The sequence below is a fragment of the Loxodonta africana genome, chromosome 21 (genome assembly GCF_030014295.1).
Source record: "Loxodonta africana isolate mLoxAfr1 chromosome 21, mLoxAfr1.hap2, whole genome shotgun sequence".
Classification (NCBI taxonomy): domain Eukaryota; kingdom Metazoa; phylum Chordata; class Mammalia; order Proboscidea; family Elephantidae; genus Loxodonta; species Loxodonta africana.
Genome location: NC_087362.1, coordinates 36,684,662 through 36,712,370, shown reverse-complemented (window position 1 = coordinate 36,712,370; position 27,709 = coordinate 36,684,662). Strand labels below are relative to the sequence as shown.

The 27,709-nt window shown below is 51.2% G+C and overlaps 1 protein-coding gene and 1 long non-coding RNA gene across 4 annotated transcripts in view; one reads left to right on the top strand and one right to left on the bottom strand.

Annotated features, from left to right (window-relative positions):
- Window positions 1-1,377: 1,377 nt before the first annotated feature.
- On the bottom strand, window positions 1,378-9,789 carry LOC135228359 (uncharacterized). Of its 2 annotated transcripts, none has more exons than XR_010318840.1 (3): window positions 9,623-9,789; window positions 4,873-4,977; window positions 1,378-4,183 (listed from the first exon to the last, which is right to left on the bottom strand). It is a non-coding gene; the product is annotated as an uncharacterized LOC135228359 (long non-coding RNA). The 2 variants fall into 2 exon arrangements; XR_010318841.1 differs by having other exon boundaries at window positions 1,378-3,449.
- A 533-nt stretch (window positions 9,790-10,322) lies between these two features.
- The window catches only part of CMIP (c-Maf inducing protein), a 252,185-nt gene continuing 234,798 nt past the window's right edge, over window positions 10,323-27,709 (top strand). The window contains exon 1 of one of the 2 annotated variants that reach the window (XM_064273742.1): window positions 10,323-10,937. In XM_064273742.1, coding sequence (XP_064129812.1) covers window positions 10,638-10,937 — 300 coding nt within the window. In that variant the 5' untranslated portion in view covers window positions 10,323-10,637. The remainder of the gene's footprint in view (window positions 10,938-27,709) is intronic. The other variant, XM_003418160.4, reaches the window with a different exon arrangement.

Sequence of the window (27,709 nt, the reverse complement as noted above, 5' to 3'; positions counted from 1 at the left end):
CAGGCTCAAGTCTGTGAGTCTCCAGATCTAAGTACAAAGTGAACACAGCCAGTCCTGGATCCCAGTCCCCACATTGCCACTTATTGGCCTGTGGTCTTAGGTAGAGTTCCACAACTGATTAGTATATCTGTCATGGGTGAAGTATTGGAGAGGGGCTGGCTTTCTCACCTCAAACCCAGACCCAGGGCATCTGAAATGCAACTAACCCTCGGGGCAAATTTGTCTAGTTAATCTCTAAGTAAAATCTATCACCCACGTGGGCAGGTTTCAGCAGAGCTTCCAGACTAGACAAACTAGGGAGAAAGCCCTGGCAATGTACTTCTGAAAATCAGCCCATGAAAACATTGTAGATCACAATGGAACACTGTCTGATACAGTGCTGGAAGATGAGCCCCTGAGGTCACAAATCACTCCAAATACACAGTGGCTGTAACAACAGACTCAAACAATACCAACAACCAGGAAGATGGTGCAGGACTGGGGAGCATTTAGTTCTGGGTGTACAACAGGGTCGCCATGAGTTGGTGCTGATGTTATGGCAGCTAACAACAACATGATAAAACCTGCTTAATGTTTTTAGCCAAACAAAATAGAAAAATGAATAAATGTAGAAATTAACCACTTACCTGAATCCCTGGTCCAGGACCCAGCCACTGTCAAGCCTGTCACTGTGAAACTAGCACGGCCAAAGGTCACACTCGTTGGCTTAGGTTCGCTGGTCATTGTCGTCCATGCTGAATGAAATTCATTAGTCCATTGTGAGCTGTTCAGGTTTAATGCCTCTAAAATTGCCTGATGAAATCGGAGTGGAGAAACCCAGACAACTGGCTGCCCTTCTGAATAGTAAACCTCACATGTATAACCCCAAGTTGAGTCATGTCCCAGCAGGGCACCCAGCATGAAGCCTCTCCAGTCCCCACAGCTCCAGTAAATGTGGACAGTAGGGAGGATTGTGTGTGTGCCTGTCCCAGAAAAAACTGGATGAGTGACACCCTCCTGGGCTGGAGGGAGGCCTGGGGACAAGACGCTTAGTGGCGAGAACCAGCTGGGAGCAGAGCAGGGTGGCACTTCTGTGGTGAGCTTTGGGCTCTGATAGACGAAAATCCTGGCTTTAAGGCCTTCTCCTCAGGAGACCTTGGGCAAGTTACTTTCCTTTTTTGAGTTGGAGGTGGGGAACCTGAGGCTCAGGGGGCATGGTAAGAGTAGGCAGGCTCATCAGATTCCTCACCTAGGAATTTAGAGGCAGGAAACTGAGAGGGTGACCACCTAGCTTGGGTAATTGCACTGAGGCGGTCATTTTGGAACTGATGCTAGTCAGGTGCAGGAAAAAATGAGGAGACAAAAAAAAAAAAAACCCGGAGAGGAGGGAGGGCCCTTCCCACAGACCCTGCCAGGGGTCCTGTTCCTCCTGAGTCCTGCTTATTCAGCGTTTGTTGGGTCCCCATGCGTATATATGTATTCTTTCCCTAAGCTCTCCTTTTTCTTGAGGTATCACACACTGGGACTGATCTCTTTGCCTGACTTTGGAAGTGTTGAAAACTGTAAAGTGGGTTACACATTTGCTCAGGGCAATGAATCTTATTGAGCTCCTGCCCCTGCAATTTTGGTGTAAGAGATAAAGAAGCCACAGATCTTGGCCCCAAGTGGTCCCAGGCCAAGGGGAAGGTCACAGGGGTAGATAAGACGCTTGTTGTTGTTAGTTGCTCTTGAGTCAATTCCAACTCTGGAGACCCCATGTGTGCAGAGTAGAACTGCTACAGAGGGTTTTCAAGGTTGTGACCTTTCAGTAGCAGATCACCAGGCCTGTCTCCCCAGGTACCTCTAGGAGGGTTTGAACCTCCAAACTTTTGGCTAGTCATCCAGGGCATAACTGTTTAAGCCACCCAGGGACTCCAATAAGACCTCTTAAAAAAAAATTCACTGCCGTAAAATCAATTCCAACTCATAGCGACCCTATAGGACAGAGTGGAACTGCCACATAGGGATTCTAAGGAATGGCTGGTGAATTCAAGCTGCTGACCTTTCAGTTTGCAGCCCAGCTCTTCTTAACCACTGCGCCGACTGCCATGGATGCTCCAAAACTGCAGTTAAAAATACAAACAGTGAGGACGGCCTGCAAAATTCCAGCATTTTTCCCTTGTCAACTGTTAAATGCTTTTGTGAAATATCGGATATCCAATTCCTCCCCTTCCTCATCTTTCTTCTCATTTTGAGAGACACAGGCTAACAGATGAATTATGAAAAGCATGATTGGGGCAGCACGGCATGGCGACCAAGAGAATCTGGTACCAGGTTGGCCAAGCTCAAGTCATTTAACGGCTCCGCGCCTTAGTTTCCTCATCGGTACAATGGTGACAAAAAACCTCATCGAGTTTTGATGAGAACTAGTTTAAATGTATGCAAAGTGCTCACAACAATTGTGACCATCACCCAGAAAGCCCTATATGGGTCTTAGCTACTATTATTAATAAAATAAAGAAATGTACAAGGATGGGGGAGCACAACACAGTTCTTGGGAGGTCTGCCCAGCTCACAGTGACCCATCTGACCATCATTCTAGCCGCTAGGAGTTGGATGCTGGCAACTTGGCTTGAACACTGGCTGGGGTGGGCATCTGGGCCAACCAGGTCCTTCCCTTAGAACTGGCCAAAGAGGTCCTAGTTTGATCTGAGCAGTTCGAATGGCTGCCTTCTGTCACAAGGAAGCAACACAGCAGAGGAAGTGTCTACAGGGGAAAGATGACGCAGAGAGAAGCAGAAATGCAAAGCAGAGAGAAGTCCTCAGGTCCTTGTCGTTCCTGGTTTTGGGCCCTTTCTGAGTAGTGGCTACTTTTATGCCACTGGGGTTCTGTGAGACACCCTCACAACCTTATAATCGTTTCTGCTCTTTGTTTAAGCTTCTCTGATTGGTTTCTATTACAGTCTAGGAGTTTTGTTTAACACACGCTACTGCTGTAACCTGCCTTCTCACTGCTCTGTGTCTGTAAGGCTCTGCTCCCTGGAGCTACAAGAAAACGTCCACTCCTTTTCCTTCATCCTGGGCTGGGTGGAATCAGTTGCATTTTCTTGCTGTAGTTGAGGAAAGTGGAAAGGAGGGGTTGAGAAAACATTTTAACCCATCATTTATTGAGTACTGGCTTTTTCCTGAACTTTGTCCTGAGCACATTACATACATTATCTCATTTAATCTGATCAACAACCCTGGAGGGTGAGTATTACAGTGTAATCTGTGTTTCGAAGAAGAGACTAAAGTTCAGAGAGGTTAAGGGAGTTGGTTAACATATAACTCAGCTACAAAGGCACAGAGCTGGGATTCAGATTTAAAGTTCGAGTTTTCAACCCCTTTGCCATCCTACCTGAAGCTCCTGGTTATCTTCTCCCACTCTCTTGCTGGGTGGGGGGAGGGGTTCAGACAAACCTCTTGACCTCACTAGGTCTCAGCTTCCCAATCTGCAAAATGGGGTGATACCATCACCCTTGTCCATCCCCCAGGTTGTCTGGAGTGAGGGTCAGTTTTGGAAGAGCTGCACTTACAGGCAGTCCCTAGGTTATAAATGTCAATTTACATACAACCCACAGTTACAAATCAACTTTCATAAAGCCTATTTTATTAAAAATTCGAGGTACATTACAATCCTTTGTAATAATAGGTGCTACTTTGTGACCTGCATCAAAACATTATTATTATTATTGTATTATTATGTTAAGATGTTTTAGGGTATCTGGAAGTGTTTAATGTTTTTTATGCTTAGAGAGGTACACTATATGCTATACACTAAGACAAACATTTGTCTGAGGTTAGACCTAACCATACCTAACTGTTTCAATTTACGTACAAATTCAACTTAAAAACAGATTTAGGAACAAACTCATTTGTAATCCGGGGACTGCCTGTACTCCACACTTGTAAGAACACATTTTCCCCAGATACCTTCCTTTCATTGCTTCTTAGCAACTGACTCAGAGAGGATAGAGAAGAAAGAAAGGAGGTCACATTTAAATTGGTCAATTTGAGCAGCTTCCCTGCAAAGGCTGGTGTGGGAGAGAGAAGCAATTAATCTGAAAAACACAGTCTTTTATTTTTAAAAACATGATCCATGGCCTTCGATTCTCTGGGTGGCTGTGCTAAGCAGCCATGTCCACGAGTCAACAGCAGCCTGCCATTTGGGCTCTTCATAAAGTCCCTGTGAATTTTGAAAAAATGAGTGGCATTTATCTTTTTTTATGTGTTTATATTAATTAAAAAAATACATGCTCACTGTAGAAAATTTGGGGAGGGGGAGGGGTGTAAAGAAGAAGACTGTTTCACCCATAATGGTAGATCCATGTAATAGGTCCATATAATATCCAGGTAATGGATATACTGTTGTCGTTAGTTACTGTTGAGTCAGCTCTGACTCACAGGGATCCGATGTACAACAGGATGAAATGTTGACAGGTGCTGTGCCATCTTTATGATTGATGGTATGCTTGAGTCCACTGTTATGGCCATGGTGTATTTTCAGCGATTTTCAACCTTAGAGGCTCATCTTCCATCACTATATCAGACAATATTCTGTGGTGATCCATAGGGTTTTTATTGTCTAATTTTTGGAAGTAGATGGTCAGACCTTTTTTCCTAGTCTGTCTTAGTCTGGAAGCTCTACTGAAACCTGTCTACCACGGCTGACTCTGCTTGTATTTGAAATACCCGTGGCAAAGCTTCTAACATCATAGCAACACACAAGCCACCATGGTATGACAAACTGACAGACAGGTGGTGGAGTGGATACACTAGTCAGCAACAAAAAGGGTCAATGATATAGGCACCAACTTGGATGAATCTCAAAAACCATTATGTTGAGTCAAAGAAGGCACTCAAAAGAGTGTATACCTTTTGTTTCCATTTGTGTGAAGTTCAGAAACAGGTAAAATCATCTGATAGTGACAGAAAGCAGATAAGGAGTCGGTTGGGCCAGAAGTGGGTGACAGGGATCCACTGCAAAGGAGCACAAAGAAACTTTTTGGGGTTACGGAAATATTACATATATATCTTGATTGGGGTAGCGGTTTCATGGGTGTATTCATTTGTCAAAACTCATCAACCTGTTCTCTTAGAGTAGTTGCATTTTATTATATATATAGTTTAATAATGTTGATTTTAAAAGGAAATATAATCCCACCACTCCAGAGATAACCACTATCAAGACTTTGGTTTGTGTATGCAAATCAATCAATCAATCTTTGAATGTGGGCAAAATATATTAGTTTCAGAAAAATGTCCAGCTCTCTGCAGTCCTTCACCAGTCCTCTGCAATCCTTCCCCATTAAACTCAGACTCAATTATTTGGTGAAAGTGAGAAAGAGTGGGTGAGAGGAGGTGTCTCATGTTCTCTCCCTGCCCTCCTTTGCCCCCTGAAACTAGAGGGGGTGAAGAAGTGACCCAGTAGAGTCAGCATTCAGCTACCCTGTATCACTGGCTGCTAAATATGAAAACCTGCTCCTACCCTTCTTTCCCTCTCTTCACCGCCCCACTGATGGAGCCTAGAAAACAGGCTGACTTCCCATCAGCCCAGTGAAAACACGACTCTTTATACAGGGAGAATCACCTCATTTTATTATCTGATTGGTACATTAAATGCCATCAGTACAGACTGTGTGTTTTATTACACTGGTCTCTGATGCCTGTTAAAAATGAGGTTCCAGAATGCTGTCCTTACTGATGTAATTTTGAGAAGAGTTTTGAGATGGGGCTTCCAGAGAATTCCCCAAAAGAAATAGTGCTGTGGGTGGGTGGCAACGAAATTGGGACCACTTGAGAACAAGAAGTTCTGTTGTCCGCTTTTTGTACTCGGCCCTTTAGCACGCGTGTGCCCTCATGCCAGTAAATAAGCTTCAAAAACGTGACTTAAAGGAGGTAGATCTTATTTCATCCTGTGGGTCCCATGTTCCTTGGCAATATAATAAAGTTGGCTGGGTGAATTTGCTCCCGGCATCCAGGGAGTGGTGTCTAGGAGGCACATGCACAACTGGGGACCATGCAATGTGACCCACAGGATAGCTGGGGAGGGGGTGGCTCTGTCACATGGTTATAGAACAGCAGCCTTTACCAGCTTAGAGGGGGGAAGCATCTTCCTATCAACCAATGGTTCTCAACCAGGGGTGATTTTGCCTCCCAGGTGACAGCTGGTGGAGGGGTGAGCCCACAGTGAGTTGCTGAACTGAACTAGCAGAGGTAGTTCAAGTGGGTAGGTTAGGGCAGAATGTTATCCTTGAGGCCCGGCTCAAACAGGGAGTGACTGTCAGCAAAGAATGCAGAAAATGACAGGTTTGTCTAGTGACCTTGGGTTAGCGAAATGGCCTATGGGAACTTGAGAGTGAAGGATGGATGTTAGCTTCTGTGCCCTTCCTCTCGCTTGGTAAGTCTCTCAAGTTCAAGGTTGGCAAAGAATGAATTTTAAGAAGCCTGGACCACCCTTTGGTGGATTCTGGATTCCCATGGCATCAAACACGACTTGGGGCACATCCATGGAAACCTGATGAGCTCCAGGTTTGGAAGCTGCAGGGAGGGGGATTCAGATGGGATCTGACAACTGGACTCAGAGTCATTTATCAGTCAGGAATGGAATAGCAGGAGGACAGGGGCTCTGCGATGAGTTATATGTGTCCCAGTCTGGGAGGCCAAGGACTTGATTACCAGAGTGAGTTGAGTTTCATCCCATTCAATGCCATCCTACCTCATCCCGTCCTGACTTGCTGACCTGGTCCTGTGGCCGGCACTTTCCTAAGCACTAGGGTTTTTTTTTTTTTTTAGGGAGCAGGTGAGTCTCACGATCAATCAAGACAAAACTGTTGGGCACCTACTATGTACAGGGACTGAGCTAGATCTGCAGTGAATCAGGCACTCTGGGGTTCTGCCCCCAAAGAACTCTTCCTGCAGTGTCTTGGGGGTCCCATTTCATTGGTTCCAAACTAAAATCAAGAAATAATAACATTTAAAGATGGCATCGAGTGGATTCAATACTTTCAGCCCGAGTGCCTGCAAAGGAAGACATAAAAATTTCCAGAGTGGGGAAAACGTGGCATTTGAGGTCAATCAGAATCTCGAATTCAAATCTTACCTAGAGCCCTGTAGTTGTCTGACTCCCTCTAAGCCTCAACTTCCTTAAGATGGGGATAATCATAATTCCCACCTCTGGGCTGGCTGGGATGAAGAAAAGGCACTTGGTGACTGCTGGTCATTATCATTATGATATTCCTACTTGGTGTTTACAAATCAAACTCTTTGCCAAGCAGTGGTGAGGATGTCTGGGATGGTTCTGGAAGAGATCAGGGATCCTTTGAAGAACTAACCATTTGCAGGTATCCTGCAAAATCTCCTCATCCTGCTGCAGCACTGTCTTGAATGAGGAGAAGTGTCCCTGAAGTGGACAGCAGCTGCTCTGCCTGTAACCCATCCCTTCCCTCCTGGGTGTCTGAGACTATCTTCTCACCAGACTCCCCACCTCCAGGCTGCTCCTCTGCAACCCTCGTCCATGCTGCAGGCAGGGACCTTTGGAAGACACCATCTACTCCTCACTCCCTGCTGGTCCACGTGGGCGACTCCCCACTACCCTCGGAAGAAAATTCAATCCCTGGGCCTGGATTTCGGACACTGCCTGCTCAGCCCTGCTCACCTCTTAGGCCTCTGTCCCACCTCCCCGAAGCACCTTGCACACCAGCCGTGGCACCAGAGTGCAGTTTCCCAGGCAGGCCACATGTCCTCACACCTCTTTGCCTTTGTGTGTGCCATTCCCCCTTGTTGTACATCTTCCCCCTTCTTTACCTGACTTTTTAAGACCTCTTGGAGTCCCTGGGTGGTACAGTTAACACATTTGTCGGCTAACTGAAAGATTGAAAGTTCGAGTCCACCCAGAGGCACTTCTGAAGAAAGTCCTGGAGATCTACTTCCAAAAAACCAGTCATTGAAAACCCAGTGGTGCATGGTTCTACTCTGACACACATGGGATGGCCATGAGTTGGCATTAATGGAATCACAACCGGCTTAAGGGCCTCTTAGTCAGGATAGAGTCCTGGTAGCACCATGGTTAAGGGTTTGGCTGCCAGCCAAAAGGTCGGCAGTTCAAATCCACCAGCCACTCCTTGGAAACCCTATGGAGCAGTTCTACTTTGTCCTGTAGGGTATGGCAACTTTTTTTTTTTTTTTTTTGAGTCAGGACACGTGTCCTAGTGCTACCCCTGGCTAGGTTAGGTTTTGTCTCCTCTGTCCTCTAGCCCCCAGTACAGGGTGGTCCTTGTCTGTTTTTCACATTGTCCTAGACTCTGAGCTTCATGCCTTCTATTTAAGTCATGGGCTTTGGAGTCAGGGAGATCTGGGCTCAATCCTGACTGGCTAAGTGACCAGCGGCAAGTCACTGGACTTCTCTGTACCATCTGCGAGACGGGATGATGACAGAACCTACCTCATAGGGTTTCTCTGAGGAAAAAACGATGCATGCATGCAAAATGCTTAGCACATAGGGAGTGTTGGAACACTGTGGCTACTTTGATGAATACTATTAAAGTATTTGGAGCCCTAGTGGCACAGTGGTTAAGAGCTACGGCTGCTAACCAAAAGGTTGGCAGTTCAAATCCTTGGAAACTCTACGGGGCAGTTCTACTCTGTCCTATAGGGTTACTATGAGTCAGAATAGACTGGATGGCAATGGGTTTTATTAAAGTATTCATTCCCCAGGGCCTGGCCTTGGACCTGCATACAGCAGAAGCTCAATAAAGGTTTGAAAAACTGACCTTACCACTCCCCTCAATGGCCTGGTTGTTTCTTGTTCACACCATTCTGGGTGCCTGCACCTATATCATGAGGTGGGGGTCTCAGGCTTGCCCCGTTCTTGCCTGAAGTGTTCTCAAGGCTGTTGAAGTCCAAAACTTGAAGGAATTGCTGCAGAAGTGTGGGGGAGCCATGGAGTCTTCCTTCTCTAACCTCCCTGGACCTTCCCCAGGGCTCACAGGGGAGACCAGTCCTGCCCATCTCCTAGGCTGGCTGGCCTGTCTTATGTGGTGAGGGATGCGCTGGGCCCTGCCTTCCACCCCTGCCCCGGCTCAGGCTTCCTTCAAAGAGAGAGAGGGTCTTTCGAAAGAGAGTGCCTCCACCTTGTTGGGAGAGAACATAGTGCAGCATCGGTGATGCAACTCAACACACGCTTTGCACATTTCCTTTGCTCACTGCGAGGCTCGTTCCGTGAAGAAAAAGGAAAAATCTGGGGTTTGACAGTACAAACCGCAGAAGCCTGTGGATGTGAGCGAGCCTGGCGGAGGCATTCAGGTGCTACTCCTGACAGCACAAGGGGACTCCGTTTGCTTCCCAGTTGTGACACTGTGGTTCTCTCGTGAGCCTCGTGCTGGGCGTGGAGAACAAGGTCCTCGTCCCCAAAAGCTGGCGCTGCCGGGGTAAGGGGGCGCCATGCAGCTTTGGGCGAGGGGCTTTGTTTCCTGAGTCCCTTCAGGGTCCCACAGAAGCTGTCTATGGGCAGAAAGAAGGGCTGCCTGGGAGCCCGTGCCCCTCCCCGGCCACTCTGCGACCCCAACAGCCAAGGCCAGCAGGCGTGTGTAAAAGGCCGGGAAGGCAGGCAGTTCGGGCTAATTACCTGAAGAGTCGAGGGGACGTTCTCAATGGGAAACATCCATTCTGCGGCCCCATCTGGACCGCCTGGCGGGTAGCCTGGGCAGAGGACGGGGTGTCAGGGGCCCTGCCCCCGGACGTGCCCCAGCGCGCCGTCTGTGTGGACCTGACGCCCCCCTGGGCCCGGCCCGGGCGCCGACACTGCCGACTGAGGGGCGGCCGCCCGCCCGGCACCGGCCTGGGCACCGCGGGGGCGCGGCGGGCCTGACGTCACGCGCCCCGCCCCCTCCCCACATTCCAGGCCCGGCCCTGCCCCAGGCCTGTCAGGGCGCGCCGCCCGACCCTCTGCCCCGGAGCCGCCCCTCCCCTCCCGCGGGCCGCGCTTGGCCCCCGCCCATCCCCGTCCGGCCCGGCCTCCGCCCGCGCGGGGCTCCGCGGCTGTGGCCGGGCTGCCCGCCGCCGCCGCCGTTGCCGCCATTGACGTCAGAGGGGCGGGCACATGACCCCGCGGGGACCAATCGCGGCGCGGCCAAGCGGCTTCTGCAATCTCTCAAGCGAGCCGGCCCCCGCCCCCCGCCGCGGCCCCCGCCCGACACACACTCGCGCCGGACGGACGCACAGACACACGTACTGTACACACGGGCCGGCGGCGGGCGCGCGGCGGCCGCACAGAGACACGCCCGCGCCTCGCGCGCCTCTCGGTCCTCCTCCCCGCGGCCCCCTCCCCCGGCCGCCGCCTCCTCCCCCCGTCCGTCGGTCCGTCCGTCCCTCCCTCCGTCCCTCCCGCCGAGCCCGGTCCGTCGCCTCGAGCATGCACCCGACCAGCTAGGAGGAAGCCGGGAGCCCCGCAGGAAGCGCCGCCCGGCCGCGCCGCCCCGCCCGCTCGCGGGACCCTCTCCTGCGGGGCGCCCCCCATCCCACACCCCCCCACCTTCCCGGGGGGTGGGGGGGTGCGGGTTGCCGGATCCGGGGGCCCCGCCGCCCCAGACGCCCAGGACAGCCCCCTTTCCCTGCCTCCCGCCCCCTCCCCCGGCCCGGCCATGGATCTGACCAGCAGCTCGGGCGGCGGCGGCGACCCCAGGCAGATCGAGGAGACCAAGCCTTTGCTGGGGGGCGACGTGTCGGCCCCCGAGGGCACGAAGATGGGCGCCGTGCCCTGCCGCCGGGCCCTGCTGCTCTGCAACGGGATGAGGTACAAACTGCTGCAGGAGGGCGACATCCAGGTCTGTGTCATCCGGCACCCGCGGACCTTTCTCAGCAAGATCCTCACCTCGAAATTCCTGAGGCGCTGGGAGCCGCACCACCTAACGCTGGCCGACAACAGCCTGGCGTCCGCCACGGTGAGTCGCTCCGGCGGCGGGCTGCACCCCCCGCTCCCCGCGGCCCGAGGGGCGCCCCCCCTGGCTGCCCCCCTGCGCTGCACCTGGGCCCGGGCCTGCGGGTGGGGACGGGGGTGCCCCCCGGATTTTGGAATCTGAAGCTTCGACCCGCGCGGACCGGGCCCTCGGGAGACCCCTAGAATCCTGGAGCGGATGGGGCCCACCCCAGGCAGGGCGCTCGAGATTTTGGGCGCCCAGGCTTGTGTTTCTGGTAGATGGGGCCCTGTAGACGCGGGGCTGAGCCCTGGCGGAGGTGGGGGTTCCCTTTATGGAAGCCCGTGGCCCATCTGGATTTGAGCTGGAGGGGAAAACAAAACACAACCAAGGGGGAGAAAAAAAAAACCCGAAAAATTTCCAGAAGCCAATTCCTTTCTTTGATTTAACCGTTTTTTAATTCTTTTTCCTGCCGGGGCTGGCAGGCAAAGCTGGGTGCTTCCCTTTCTGAATAGTTCATCCGCGCATTGAGGAGGTTGGAGGGGGAGGGGACAGGGGTCCTGGAATCTCTTCCAGGAGGGGTGATCCATTTGGATATTGGAAGCTGCTTTCTAGAGCTCTGGGCTCGCATTGTCTGCGGCATGTGTGTACTTGTGTTTTGTTGCTGGTGGTTTTATTTTGTTATTGTTTTTAAATACATGGCTGGTTCTGGGTCAGCTGTATGAGACAGGGGAGAAACCATTGATCTGTTTCTGAAACCAAATCTGCAAATGGGGGCCTTCCTCATGGAGGAAGACAGCTGTGTTGGGGTCCTGGGGCGGGGGTGGCGGGTAGGAGCGTGAACAGGATGCTTTGTGTTTTGAAACCAGGACAGTTAAAAACACCAACACCCTGCTTGGGCCTGTGCCTGGCTGTGGGTGTCCCATTCTCTCTGGCTAGGTGGCCGGTCTTCCCCAGAATGCACCCCCCCCCCCCCCCCCCCCCGCCCCGCGTCCGGCCACGGTGAACCTGTTTACTGAGCACAGTGGGAGGGGGCAGAATCCAATGCCTGCCCACACCTGTGCCAAGAAAACCCAGCCAGGAAACAGGGTGTCGCTTCTACAGAGTGTCATAGACGTGTAGCGTGTGGAGACATTTCCCCGGTGTCCATGTTCCCTTGGCTGTGTGTCACAGGCTGTGACACATGCGCCGAGGAATGGGGAGGGGGAAAAGTTAGCCGAAGCAGCCGCACTCCTGGAACCAGCTTCCCCCACCCCAGAGAGTGTTGAAGGCCCACGAGGACTTTTATTCTGAATTTTGGGCCCGACGTGCTTTGAACGCCTTTTTTTTTTTTCTCTCTCTCTCCAGAGGGCACGCTAGTGCAATATCTGCAAAGCTGCCTTTCCCAGGGAGGCTGGCTGGGGGCTGTGAGGAGGGCAGTCCTGGCTTCTGGCTGGTGCGTGTCTGAAACCAGCCCAGCCACAGGCCTTGGCGTTTGGCTTTTCATCCAGTGAAGGGAGAGCCTCAGAAAATTTGCCAGCCAGGAGGAGTGTTTCAGAGGCGGGGGAATAATGACCTCAGTCGTACCCTGCTGGGAATCTGGAGTCCCTACACCTGCCTTCAGAATTGTCACTTGGTTCAGGGGGGGTTTCTTTTTTTTTTTTCTGCCACCTTCCAAAATGAAGGGAAACTAGGGAGGGCAGTAAAATGGCTGAGAGGCCCAGTGATACCCGTGGAATGGACAGGCTGAGCTCCCGCTACCCCCTGGAGAAGCCAGTAGTGTCTGCTGTGCTACTGATGTTCACGGTCTGGGGGGAGCATGCTTTGGAGGCTAAAGGCCCCTGACTTAACTGCTGATTGCTCAAGAGGTGTGTATGAGAGAGGAACGGAAGCAAAGACCGCAGCCTTGGACTGGTTTCTAAGCGGCCAGAGGCCCCCACCCCATCTTTGCCGTGAGACGTGGGTGGCACCTTTCCGTTGCTTGGGCCTTTTTGGAGGGCCGCTTGACCAGGAGTGAGGGCTGTCGACGGAACGGGATTTGTCTTGGCAGGGCTGTGCTCCAGCATTGGGAAATGTAAAAGGAGGAACTATGAGGAAGTGTCCGATGAGCTGGCATGACCCCTTGTCACCACCTGCCATCACCAAGCTCCGCAGGCAGAGGGTGTACGTAGTGTCACCCCTGCTGTGTGGTGGGCTTTAGTGAGGTGGATGGCTCTCCCTGTCAGGCCTGTGAGTGTGGAGGTGGAGCTCCTGAGGGCAGGCCAGTGGGGCGGTGGCCTCCAGGGTAGAGGTGGGGTTGGGGCAGCCACCTGGGACATGGTCCGTTGTGAGACACGGTTGAGCAGGGTCAATGTCTAGGTTCTAGCAAGCAGAGGAGCCTCTTTGGGGCTTCCCTATGGCCTGGGCATTATGTAATCTGTCTGCATTTTAGAGTGCTGCTTAAACACTCTATTGAGAAATATTAGCCCAAAGGAAACAAAGGTGAATTCGAGTGCAATTCACTAGGACAAAAAACCCCTTTCAGCCCTTGAGGCACTGCATTAGCACCTGGCCCAGCCTTGAGCTGCCAGTAGACCAGGTATGTTTCCTATTGGGTCATCTCCTGCCACGAAATGTATATCATCCATGTTTTAAGCTGTCTACATGGCCCAACTGAGAACCATCTGGTAATTATGCAGTTAATTGTGTGGGCTTTAGGAACAAGACCCAGAATGATTGATCTGGATTCAAACCAATAAACAAACCAAATACACGCTTTCGCCCAAACACTCTGCAGTCTGTCTATACTGATCCAATTAACTGGATTGTTGTCAGAAATAAAGACCAGGCTTCCAAGATCGCAGCTGAATCAGGCGGGATGGAAGCCTATGGTGGCTCGAGTCCCACCTGGTGGGCAGTGGGCTGGGCATACCCAGTAGGCTGGCCTTTCCCTGAGTCCTTGCTGGGGTGTTCCTCAGGTCCACTAGGACCAAAAAGGGGTCCTGTTGGCTCAGCCTGAGGTCCCTGGACCTAGGACCAACCCCACCCGCCAACCCCTGCAGTTATCCTAGCTTGAGGAGGTTGGCAGCCTCGCCCCTGGCCTGGCTGTAAACTTTGCCTCCTGTGGGATTAGGTTGAAGCCTGCCCCTGTGCCTCCACCGGTTTACTGATTAAATCCTTCCAGGGCCAACAGTGTTCCTGACACGGCTTGTGACAGCCGGCTGGGTTTGATGCACCCAGCTCTTGGAGACTTTGGATCTGGAAGGCTCATAAACAAAGAAGGAAACACAAAGGCAACACTGACCTGGCTGACATGCAAGGGGTGCCTGGGAGGCGTCTGCCTCCTCCTAGGTGTACACAAAACCGCACCTGTGGGGGGCAGGGCTGGCCCACCTAGGCTGCTTCAGGAATGCCATGCCTCCTTCACCTTTCCCATTCAAACCTCCCGGTCCTCCAGCCTTCCCGGGATTGTTATGGCCACTGACCAGTGTAGTGGATGGACAGGAGTTCTGCACAAGCAGCAGGTTCGGCAAGACCGGAATCCATTTTACTGTTCTTGTCCCTGGGTTGAATTTGATCACCTGCTAGGCATGTTTGTCAGCTGGAAGAGGGCTTCGTCTGTAGGCTTTGTTTCCTCTGCACCACAGAAATACAAATAAGCTTTGATTTCATCTTATTTTTTTAAACGCAGCACAGGGCATCGCAGAATGGTAGATCCAGACAGAAACGTCCTTTATTTGTGTACCAAATGGGTTGGCGCGAGAGTGACAGTACCGTAATTCATCAATGACTTGTTTTTAGATTACCACCGCTCTGCTGGTCCGATTGAAACGTTTCTGGGCAACTCTTGTCATGGAAAGGAGAAGCAGAGGTCACCTTAATTCTCATCAGTTTCTTTAGTTGCGTGTCTTCTCAGGGGGAGCCACCCTGTTGAGAATACCTACTGTGTGCTTCTCCTACTGGTATGCCCAGATTGTATGGTTCCTACATGAGAATTCAAACCTGTGTCCTCCCCACCAGCCCAGTGTCGTCGAGTGATTCTGACTCATAGCGACTCTATAGGACAGAGTAGAACCACCCCATATCCAGAGAAGCGCAAATTCCCATGGCACACGTGCGCGGGTGTTAGTTTCTTTCATTTGCTTCACATACACCATTTCTCATTGTACCCATCCTTCCCAACTTTGACTTGTCTGCTGCTTTTAGTGGCAGTTAGTGAAAACGAAGTTTTTTTTCCTTCAGTGCCATTTGTCCTAAGAAGACTTTGGAGTATTTATCGAGCTTGTTTCTCAGATAGCTTGTCTGATTGGAGGTGGTGGAGGGGAGGGGCGGAGACAGAAGAGGAGGAAAAAATTCAAAATTCTCTGCAGAGAGCAAACATGTGGTCAGCCTTTGCCGGGCTTAAATAAGTGCGTTTTAAGGGGAGAGTAAGTTTCGATGCTGCCCTTAGCCTGGTGCAACCTGAGATGCCCTCCTGGCCCTGAGCAGTATCCTGTCAGTCCAGGTGGAAGGTATTTAACTGCTCCTCTGCTGGACCTTTGCTCCAGTGCTGATGATGGGGGTGGTGGAGGGCTGCCTGCTCAGGCTTCTTCGCCACAGGTAGTTCCGTCACCAGCTCTCCTTGCTCTTCGGTGCTGGTGATGGCCGTGGCGCCTGCTGACTCACCTGATAGGGGGAGAGGGCATTTCTGGGGCACTGTCTCAGGCCTCACTGCCAGCGTAAGGGGGAGTAGAGGCCTCTTCTCTATGCCCACCAGGGTTTGACCCAAACAGGGCCATGCGTCTCCCTAACGGAACCCTACTTGGTATTTGTCAGAACAGACATTTGAGGTGGTTGAATTAGGCCCCTGATTAAAGGATTAAATGAGATTAAGTGAGGCAGCCTGGTGTAGGGTGTCTACACGGTGGGGAGAAGAAACTCTGGTTTTGCCCTCACTGGTGTTGGGTCTGGATTCTGAAGCTTCAGCTTCCTGGCTGTGTGACTTTGAGCCTGTTGCTTTCCCTCTCTGGGCCTTAGTTTCTTCCATCTGTCTGATGGGATGATCGTACCTCACTTGTAGGGTTGGTGTAAAGATTGGAGATAATTCCCATGAGCGCCTAGTAGGATGGCCAGCACTGGTAGGGTTGTGCCATGTGACTAGCATTCTAATGCCTGTTTTCCTAATGGCCCTCAAAGAGCTTCATGGAATTCTGTACACATGGAAGGGATTATTACTCTTTAGAAATGGACAGTCTCCGGAGCAAAGTCTCCTGGGATGAACAGAGCATTTGGGAAAGTTAGGGGTATTTAGCAGATCTGGCATGTTTGACGACAATGAAATTGTTGAAAGCAGTTAAAAGAAAAAAATCCCTCGGGCCACAGTCTAGTTTCTTAAAAAAAGCAACATACTAATTTTTTGAAAATTGAAATAGTAATGCACACACTCAGTAAATTCAAATAATGCCACAAGGCATAGAGTGAAAATGAAGCTCTTCTTTTACCCCATACCCCCGGCTCCCCTGCTTGGAGGCAAATGCTACACTTGGGCTTCCTTGCTGACTGTCCTGGGCATGCACGCACCATTCTGCACTGTGACTGTACATTGCCCAGTATATCCTGGAGGTCATTCTAGATCTGCGCATACAAAGCTGCCTTGCTCTTTTTCACAGCTGTGTAGTATTCTGCTGTAAAGGTCCACCGTAGGGGTCCACCACAGATAGCAGTGTTGGCAGACGGTCTGTCCCCTGTTGATGGAAGTTTAGGTTATTCTCAATCTTTTGCTCTTTCAAATAAGACACTTTCCATTTTTATTCACTGGAGTTGTTTGTTTTGATAATTGCAGTATTCTTTTGCTCGCTTCTTGCGGGGTGGGGTGGGTGTTAAAGTACTTGACCCCACAGTGCTTTGCAAGGGAGCCTTGCCCCTCCCTTGGAGGAGGAGAGAGCAGCGGTGCCTGGAGTCATGCTTTCACATGGCTGAGTATCTCTGACCATGGAGGCCCCTCAGAAGATCTTGGCTGCCTGGCCCCCAGGGGGTGGACCCAGGGGAGCAGGGGGCTCTGACCAGGTCACGTGGACCTCTGCCCCAAGGATGAGGCCTGAGTGGCCCAGGGTGGTTGTTTCCTGCTTTACCTGAGTGCATCATTTTTTGTCCCCAGACTTCATGCTTTCCCCAGAATTGCAGCCAGAGAAAGGGAGGAAGTGAGAATTTCTCTTCCTTGCTCGTGGCTCTGCTAATGAGGCCCCCAGTGCACTCAGCAGGGCATCGAGGGAGGAAATTCTGAGGATGTCAGCAGAGCCAGCTTTTTGGCCCTGGCTGTAACCAAAGTGTATGTGTGATGGAGGAGATGCCTAGGTGTGGAGAAGGCAGAGGGGCTCACAGGGGTCTATATCTGCTGCGGAAAGCTCTGCTGGCCTTCAGTGGCTCCTGTCGCCAGACCAGTGTTTGGGGTGTGTAGTGGGGTGGCTGGAGGAGGAACACAGGCCAAGTGGAGTGTGTAGTGAGGAGCATGGACTTTGAAATCAGACAGGGGAGGTTGCATCCTGGCCCTGCAATTTCCTAGCTGGTGACCTTGAGCAGGTCGCCTAACCTCTGTCCTTATCTGTAAAATGAGGATTACAGAGACTTCCTTTTAGGCTGGATGGCAGCGTGAGGTGAGGTAAGGCCAGGCAATTCAGCCATGTATTCATTCAACAGCTACATATCACTGCTCTAGACACTTTGAACAGAACAAATCCCTTCCCTCCTGGAGCCTACCTTGGTGGAGGGCAGGTGACAGACAGTGACAAATAAGTAAGTAAATACAGAATCCATCAGGTGGTGAATGGGGTCTTGGGGAAAACAAAGCAGGCAGGGAATGAGGACTGGCGACTTGCTGCTTTGTACTTGGTGGTCAGAGAAGAGCGGGGAGGAGTATGCCAGGCAAGGGAAGGACAAAGGCCCTGAGACTGGACCAAACTTAGAAATCACCAGCATGGTGGCTGGTACCTAGTAAATGCTCTACAGTGTTTAGCTTCCTTCCTCCTGCTTTTTAGGTGCGGTTCCAAAACCAAACCATTACCGTAGAGTTGATTCTGACTCATAGTGACCCTGTAGAACAAAGTGGAACTGCGCCATTGGGTTTCCATGGCTGTAATTTTTATGGAAGCAGATTGCCATATCTTTCTCTTGTGGAGTGGCTGATGGCTTTGAACCACTGACCTTTCAGTTAGCAACCCAGTGCTTTAATCCCTACACCACCAGTGCTCTCTTAGGTGCTGTTACCATCTATTAAAAAAAGATGAACACCTAGAACGTGCTTGGCCCTGGGCATACAGGTGGCTCCCTGTCCCATGGAGTTTCTGTTCCAGTGCTCCTGTTGTGAGTTTTTGGTTTTATTTTTTTAATTCGGCTCCCTCCCAATAAGTAGTGAAGAAGAATAGCTTTGTAGCCGGGCTTTAAGAGACTCTTAAGTTAAAAAGCCTAGCAAAACTTTTTAAAACCAGCCCCCTTCGTCCGCAGCTACATTCCAAGGATCCTAGGTTCTAGAACACACCGATCATCTAATTCACCCTGCTTCTTGCCCAGAGACTCTGACGGGTGACTCAGCGGGATTGGAATTCAAACCCAGGACTCCTGCCTTCCAGCACCTTCCTTTGTTTGCAGCTCTGCTGCTTTCACCCTGTCAGAAGTGATAGGATCAAGAAAGCCTACCACAGATTGGAGAGAGGCAGATGAGCCAGATTGTCCAGTCCGTAGGTGGGTGGGTGTAGAGAATCAGGCAGGGGAGCAGATGCTTCCCAGGAGCTGGGCTGGCTACGTCCAACCCAGGTAGAATTGTCAAAAGAGGGAAGACAACCCTGGAACCAGTAGCTTCGTCAGGTGTCCTGGGCCAGTCCCAAGCTCATTAGAGGTCCAGACTAGCTGAAATAGGAGCACGGTCTGGGAGTACCCAGGCCTGGCTTCCCTGTGTCTGGTTGGCTCACCCCCCAGCCTAGGTGAACCTATTATTCGCTGGCACTCCAGCATGAAGCTCAGCGGAGCAGTGGGCTGGCAGTGTGGAAGACACTCTTTTGTTAGGGTAGGCTAGCTGAGTGCTCTGACAAAGAGCCCCAAGTTCTTGATGGCTTAATGCAGTGAAGTCTCTGGAGGGAAGGTTCTGCCCAACTCATCCATCCTGCCATCTGGGGCCCAGGCTCCTTCACACTGTGTCACTGCTCTGCCATCCTCCAGGCCCTCCACTGAGCTACGGGACAGGGACAGAGCACGAGCACGCAGCTGAGCCAGGTGGAGGCCTTTCCATCGGCCAGGACTCAGTCATGTTTGCAGGAGGCGGGGCCGGGAATGCATGGGTCTGCTTCCCTGGAAAGGAAAATCTGAACCACCTGGACTTTGTTGTGGTTTGTGAATTTGAGCTTGGTGGCAGGTTAGAAAGTTTGCTGCCTTCTCTTCAGTGGGAATTCGAGTAGGATTGCAAACCGATTTCAAGAGATGGAGCAATGTGTCGATGATGACAACAACATTTATTGTATACCCACTGTATGCCAGGCATGGTGTATACTTAATTTTTGGAACAGGCTCGTGAGGTGTGTATTATTATTCCCATTTTACAGATGCCGGAACAGAGACTCAGGCACAGCAAATTGGGAAGAGGTAGAGTTGAGTCAGAACCAGGTCTGACCCCATGCTTGAGTGTGTGTGTCCATGAATGTCTGTGTATCTCTTGGGTATACATAAACTTATTTCAGCCTCCTGCAGAAATGTCCTGGTTGGAAGTAAGCGGGCTTATCAGTTTAGTGTCTGCCAATGTTTGGAAGACATTCCTTTGTGAATTCATCAAGTGAGTTCAGGGAACTGGTATTGTACAGTGAATGCTGAGTATTTGTAAAGTGTAGGTGCAAATACTCAGCATTCACTGTAGAGGGCTTGTGAATTGAGTACCAGATGCTGGGGTTACAGAGGGAGTGCTCCCTGTGCCACGCCTGCAGAGGGGGTGCTCCTGGGTACCACACCCACAGAGGGGGTACTTCTGGGTGCCGCACCCACAGAGGGAGTGCTCCTAGGTGCTACACTTGCAGAGATTTGCATGGTTCTTTTTTTCCAGAGTGGTGGCCATCACAAGAGGAGCATAGGAGATAGAGTTGGAGGTACAATTGATTTCTAGAGCGAGGAGGACACTGAGGTGGGAAGAGGATTCACCAGAAGATGCTTTGAACAGGAAAGGGCCTCTGTGAGGTGTGTGATGGTTTATTGCACACAGTCTAGCCAGCAAGCTAGAGTCCAGGGTGCCGCTGCATGGAAGCTTCAGGGTGGAGGGACTGTTGAGTCACCTAGGCCAGGCAGTCACAGCGGTGACCGCCATAGTGGCCACTCACATGTGTTTAGTGTTTCCTCTTGCCAGGCACTGAGCTAGGAGGGTTGTGTCGGTGATCTCTACAACACGCCAAGGGGAGATGGATATTCTCTCCATTTTACCAATGGGGAAGCTGAGGCAGTGCCTCTCATAGACATTCCTTGGATGAATAAATGGGTGGATGGATGGATGGATGAGACTACCTAAGGTTGTCTAATGAGGAAGCTCCTCCTGCTGAAAGGGGAGGGGCACGCAGGAAGGGGCAGAGCCATATTCACATCTCCACCCCTACTTCCTTGGGGCGTGTAAGTCTCTGGCCCTCTGTGTACTGGGTGTGCTATACTGTTCACTTCCCCCACTGCTGATGCTAGGCTGAGGAGAGTGTGTGAGCCACACACCTAACATGGTGCCCAGCACTTAGTTAAGTGCACAGCCACCTCAGGTATGGACACAGGGCCCCAGGGTTCCTGGCCTGTTGCTGTAGCTATGAGGAACCGTGGGGATGGTGCCAGCTGCTGGGGCTTGGCCCGGCTGGCCGTGTGAGCGCCTGATGGGCTCTTCCACCTGAGGCCTCTGGTACTTTCCAAATCTGAGGCTTGACCCTCCGCTGTCAGCTTTGACTCACCAAACCAAAAACCAAACCCACTGCCGTCGAGTCTGTTCCGACTCATAGTGACCGTATAGGACAGAGTAGAACTGCCTCCATAGAATTTCCAAGGAGCGCCTGGTGGATTTGAACTGCCAACCTCTTGGTTAGCAGCTGCAGCACTTAACCACTACGCCACCAGGGTAGGCCCCCCTTTTCCCTTCCTGGGCCTGGTAGGAGGCCCCAGCTGGCCCAGGTTTCTTGGGAAGGTGTCACCCAGTTGGGCTGAGGCTGGGAACCAGGGCGACTGGGCACCTCCCAGATGACGCAGGAGTGGGCCTCCCCTGCTTTGTGTCTGCAGTGGAGGAAGTGTGGTGGGGTCGAGGCCGGGGGCAGGGCTGCCCCTTGGAAAGGGGAACAATGACTTGTTGATGTGTTATCTGCTGCTCTGTTCATGTCTCACAACCCTGTGACTGAGGCTTGCTTCAGAGGTGGGAAAATGAAAGCACTTGAAGCATCAAAGCCGCCTGGCTGCTCCTGGACTTGGAGGACCTTGGCAGGGCCGGCCTGCAGGTCAGGTGGATCTGATGGAGCCTGAGGCCAGGTGGTGGGGCACCTGGTGTGCATGTCAGGATGAGGTCGGAGACTGCAGGGTCTCCATGATGATTCTCCCAGCTGTTCCGAGCCCTCACATGCACTGACGCATGCGATCCCCACAGTAGCCCCACCAGTCAGGAACTAATCATTGCTCCAGCTTACAAATGGGGAAACTGAGGCCCCAAGAGGTTAGGTTACACACCTGGAAGCCAGACCACCTGGCTCCAGAGCCAGAAGCCTTCTCCTCCATGATGCTATGGTGCCTCTCTGCTGGTGTTTGAGCACGGGAGCTGGGTAACAGGGGCTGAATCACTGGCAGGGCCATGAGGACAACAGCTAGTACTTATATAGTGCCTTTGGTAAGCCAGGCACTATCTGAACCCTGAGTGGCGAGGAGTCTTGTGTGGTGGTACTCTCATTGTCTCCATTTTACAGATGGACAAACTGAAGCCCAGAGAGGTAGGGTCATTACTTACCCAGCTAGTAATGGCAGAGCTGAGGTCTACTTCTTGTCCTCCCCTCATTGGTCTTGGGATCATCCACACAGCCCCTCGGAGCCCTAGTGTCCTCAGCTGAGAGGGCTTGATGTTGAGGAGCTGTTCAGCTAGCTACATGGTCAGTGAGGACTTGAACAGGCGAGCACAGCCGAGTCCACAACAGGCATGCCTGCTGGCCCTGCTGGTGCCCAGCTCTCACTTGACCGTGCGCTTCCGGATAGCTAGCCTAGTCCCAAATACTTGAAACTCCCGTCACTTTGGGCTGTCAGCAAGCAGCTGTTCCCTGTGCTTGGGACCCTGTCCCCTGCCGTGGCAGCCTCCAAGGGCTGTCTTTCCGTGGGCGAGGCTTGCTCCCCTGAGCTCCCTTCTGCTCTCCTGCAGCGTGGCCCTTCCCTCAGCTGGGTGGCAGCTCCCTCTCAGCCCCTCTGTCTTCTCTCCTAGCTGTGTACCTACCCACTTGTACAAATAAAGCAAAAATAATCACGCAGGGATGGTGATGATGATGATCTTATGAAGTAAGGTAGAAAATGCTGCTCAAAGAAGAGGAAAAAAATCCTCCTCAATCCCGTCACCCGGAGTTACCTGTGTTAAAGTTTTGGGGTGGCACCATCTACTCTTTTTTTCCTAGAGGAGTACATGTTACTCAGTTGGGGTCACTGGCACAGAGAGTAGGGTAAGGTCTTATCCTTCTTGGTGTCTGTAGCGGTAAGTCACCTTTACTGAGCACTTAGTACACACTAAACACTCTTGATGCATTATCTCAGGGCACTGTTGACATTTGGGGCCAACTCATTCTTTATTGTGGGGGCTGTCCTCTGTATTATAGTATGTTTAGCAGTATCCCTGGCCTCTACCTATCACACGCTAGTTGCAGCCCCCCCCACAGCTGTGACAATCAAAAATGTCTCCAGACATAGCCACATGTTCCCTGGGGCACCATCATCACCTTGAGACCCCTGGGTTGTCTCGTTGAGTCCTCCCATCAGCCCCATGGCCCCACTGCCCAGGCCCGTATGAGGCGGAGCCAGGGTGTGAATCCCGCTGAGGCTCCAGAGTGCATGCTGAACCCCACCATCACCCTGCTTCTACAGAATCCGGCACAGGCGAGGTAACAGCTGTTTGGGAGCTGCAGGAGCCCAGGCCCCATGAGTGCTGCGGTGTAGGGTTGAGTGCCCACTGGACCTTGGCATCCTGGTCCCGGCAGGAAATCCCACCCCTTTGATCCCCTGATTGGCTTCCCTGCTGTCCCTACTTTGGCCCTGATGATGACTCAGGGCTAGAGAGATCTGGGTTGTTGAAAAGGGGAATTGCATCATGCCAATAAAAAAAGAAAGAGAGAAAGAGAAATTAGCATTAGAAAGTTTTGGTGTGAGGAAAGTGACTTCAAAACCTGCTTCTCACATGCCGTCTGAATTAAAGCCTTTTTTTTTTTTTTTTAATTTTTATTGTGCTCTTAGTGAAAGTTTACAAATCACGTCGGAGTCTCGTACAAAAACTTATAAACACCTTGGTATATACTCCTGATTGCTCTCCCCCTAATGAGACAGCACAGTCCTTCCCCCCACTCTCTTTTCGTGTCCATTCGGCCCTCTCTACCCTCTCATCTCCCCTTCAGATGGAAGATGCCAACGTAGTCTCATGTGTCTGCTTGATCCAAGAAGCTCATTCTTCACCAGTATCATTGTCTATCCCATAGTCCAGTCCAATCCCTGTCTGAAGAGTTAGCTTTAGGAATGGTTCCTGTCTTGAGTGTTAGAAGATCTGGGGACCATGACTTCCGGGGTCATTCTAGTCTCAGTCAGACCATTAAGTCTGGTCTTTTTATGAGAATTTGGGGTCTGCATCCCACTGCTCTCCTGCTCCCTCAGGGGTTCTTTGTTGTGTTCCTGTCAGGGCAGTCATCAGTTGTAGCCGGACACCATCTAGTTCTTCTGGTCTCAGGTCTCTGGTTTATGTGGCCCTTTCTGTCTCTTGGGCTTATAATTACCCTGTGTCTTTGGAGTTCTTCATTCTCCTTTGCTCCAGGTGAGTTGAGACCAATTGATGCATCTTAGATGGCTGCATGATAGCGTTTAAGACCCCAGACGCCACTCTCCAAAGTGGGATGCAGAATGTTTTCTTAGTAGATTGTATTATGCCAATTGACTTAGATGTCCCCTGAAACCATGGTCCCCAAACCCCCACCCCTGCTACGCTGGCCTTCGAAGCATTCAGTTTATTCAGGAAACTTCTTTGCTTTTGGTTTAGTCTAGTTGTGCTGACCTCTTCTGTATTGTGTGCTGTCTTTCCCTTCACCTAAAATAGTTCTTATCTACTATCTAATTGGTGAAAAATCCCTCTTCCTCCCTCCCTCCCCCCTTTCTTAACCATCAAAGAATATTCTCTGTTTAAACTATTTCTCCAGTTCTTATAATAGCGGTCTTATACAATATTTGTCCTTTTGTAGCTGACTAATTTCAGTCAGCATAATGCCTTCCAGATTCCTCCACGTTATGAAATGTTTCACAGATTCATCATTGTTCTTTATCGATGCTTAATATTCCATTGTGTGAATATACCATAATTTATCCATTCAACTGTTGATGGGCACCTTGGTTGCTTCCGTCTTTTTGATTAAAGCCATTTTTTGGAGGGTGGGGAGTGGGCCAGGGTGTATGACCTGGCATGTGGTTCTTCTATAAAGGCTTCACCTGCCTGACCCAAGCTTCACCCCAGGCTGTGGGTCCCTCTGCTTATTGGAGCTAATTGAACCACCTTACCAGGAAAGATATTAAAAGGAAGCTTCTGGAGTTGTGTGTAGGTCCTGCCAGCAGCTTGGTGTTGGGGTGGAGGCCTTGGGGTGGGGGCCTTAGGCCAGGGAGTCTTGCAAAGAGGAGAAGTTGGGGGGTTCCCCCAGCGGTAGTAGGGTGCCCTGGATGGATCTAAGCCCCCTGTTTCCTGGCGGATATCCTTATGTAGGGCACAACCTGCCCAGCCAGTCAGGGCGGCCTTTCTTAAAGGGGTCTGCACAGGTAGCAAGAAACGCCCTGCCCCTATTTCGAAACCTGAAAACCATTTCTCAATTTTGTGAAGAGGTAGAAGTGTTAGAGACCTGGCCATACTGTGTCTGTCCTTCCCTTGAAGGGACACCCACCAGGCAAGGTGGTTAAGAGGGCTTGGGCAGCAGTTTTGGATCCAGATGTTTCATATTAGGCCATTTAACTCGTGGTGCAATCCAGCCCTTGGTTCCTCATCTGTACGCTGGGCAGGTAGTAGTAGCTACCTCCCAAGGTTATCAGGAGAATCAAGGTGAGAATACGAGGGAGGGGCTTGGAAGAAGTGCTCAGCAAGTGTCCACCATAATCATCATCCTGCTGGGACTACCTCTGCTGGGATTGCAGTGGCCTGACTACATGCCTGCGTCCTGCACTACTGTGTACTTCTGGAGGGCAGATTTGGGTCCTGTTCATCCAGGAATACCCACTATCAGTGCACACCTTTGAATGAACACAGGGGATTGATGGGGGATCTTGGGGCCCCAGACATCCCAGGCTGTGAGGGGACAGAAAAGCATCTTGCAGTTTTCTTGGAAACCCTGGCCCTGTCTGGTGACCCTGGCATCCAAGAGAGTCTCTGTGGGTAGCTGTCCGGGAGAGCATCTAGGGCATGCCTGTGACTCTGGGCGCCTGGGGCTGGAACGGACCCTCAGCCCTGCCCTCACCCAACCACCAGGTCACCGACTCCAGCAAGATGGAAGCCTGCCGTCGGGAGGATTAAGATATCATTGTTGGTTTTCACCTCAGCTTTCAGCAGCAGTGCTTGGGAAATAAGATTTTGATCTCGGAAAATATGATTTAAAAACAGAATTGAAAGTCGCTTTTATTTTCTAAATGATATTGCCCCTGACACATGCGCTAGGTCTGAGTGGAGGCTCCAGCCTGAGCATACCAATGGGAAGTCCATTCGCAGCTCTCCCTTCCACGGTCACATTTGTTTTGTTAGGCCCCTTCCCACAGTGTGGCTTCCTTTCTGACCTTGCACTTAACGTCCATGATGACAGAGCCCCGGGAGCTGCCATCTTCCTTTGGAGCAGCTCAGTGGTCTCTCCTTGGCCCCAAATTGACTGAACCTGCTCTTACTGTTGGGTGACCTCGCTTAACAGTCACCAGATGGAGGGGCTTCTTCCTCTGAGCTCTGCTGCAGTCCAGTTGTTCGGCCTTCCCCACTGGAAAAGGGAGGCTCCTTCCCTTCCTGTTGGATGGGGTCTGGGAGCTCTGAGTCCCCACTAGTGCACTATGGAGTCTTCTAGAAGGTGGGGCCTGGCTCCCCTGGCCATCCGAGGATGAATGCAATATGCTGATCCCTTTCTTTTGCCCCTCAGATCCTCGCTCTATTCTTTTCCGTCCTACTCTGTGGCTTGAGTAGGAACATCATTGGACTTCCACGCCCTCTGGCTTCTTGGTGGGTTTTGCCAGTGGAGAGCCCTGGGAAGAGTGGAGGCAAGAGGAGGGTGGAGGCATTTATTCCCCTGACTCCCTTTCCTCAGGGTCCCATGGGTGGGCAGCGTCCATCCACCACAGCCTGGACCCACTCCAGGGTGGAGGCATTTTTTCCCCTGACTCCCTTTTCTCAGGGTCCTATGGATGGGTAGTGTCTGTCTACCACAGCCTGGACCCCCTCCACCCAGACTTCTAAAACTGCTCCCTCCCTTGTCCCTAGGCCTAGGGATAGGAACACACATGGGGTAGAAATTGGGTGACTAACTATCCCAGTTTGCCCAGGACTAAGGGGTTTCCTGGGATTCAGGGCTTTCAGTACAAAAACCTGGGACAGTCCCTAGCAAACTGGGACAGCTGGTCACCCTCGGCAGAAAAGCTGTCTCTTGCGCTTTCCATATCCTCTGCCCACACCTTTGTATACTGTCCCTTTATTAAAATTTCCTTCAATCACACCATTTTAGTCTGCCATCTGCTTCGTTGAAGAGGATGAGGTTGTTTTCCAGCCTCTTCCCTTTTAGAGTTCATAGTAACCAAATGGGTCATAATGCTAAACATGTGGAAAAAAATTAATCCCTTGTACTCAGGCTCTTTTCTGAAAATTTGCTCCCTTCCTAGACAAATGGTGATGCTGCTAATAGCAGCGGCCCCTTATTGCTCACTTCCTATGGGCTTATTATTGTGTTAAGAACTTTAAGGCACTATTTATATATGTGTTTAGTCATATGATAGTCCTATGAGAATTTTCTAGGGTGAGGAAAGGGAGATTTGGAGAGGAGAGGTAATTTGCCCAGGACTCAGGATGAATGAGGGCTAGGGTTTGAACCCGGTTGGAGCTGCCTGCTGAGAGGTTACTATGCTTACTGGTGGGGTGTTGGCAAGCAAGGCTACGCCAGACAAAACCCACGCTTCTGCTGCTTCTGGCTTGGATGGGGTGTCATACTGGGTGTGCAGACAGCAGGTCTAATGTTTTTTACGTCCTCCCATGTGGCAGAGCTGTGTGCCTGGTACGTATGGTGCAGGTTTTGGTTTTGCTTAATTCAGCCATGGCTAGTGTTGGAAAATGTGAGCCTATTTTTTGTTTTCCATTTGCCAACCCCTGACCCTTTTAAAATTTTTTCTAATTAGAATGAGAACTGGCCAGAGTTGGAGGAGAACCTGGAGATCATCTAGTTCTGAAAGGGCAAATATACGACACTCGTACTGCCACTCCTCATTGCTTTGGCCACGGCAAACATTGCTAATCAATCCTAGCTTTGCTTCCCACTGATCTCAGAGACAGCCATGACTAATCAGTTGTTGGCATGCAACGTTCCTAATCTAGCCTAGCCTCTTACATGGTACAGATTGAGAACCTGAGGCCTAGAGAAGTTCAG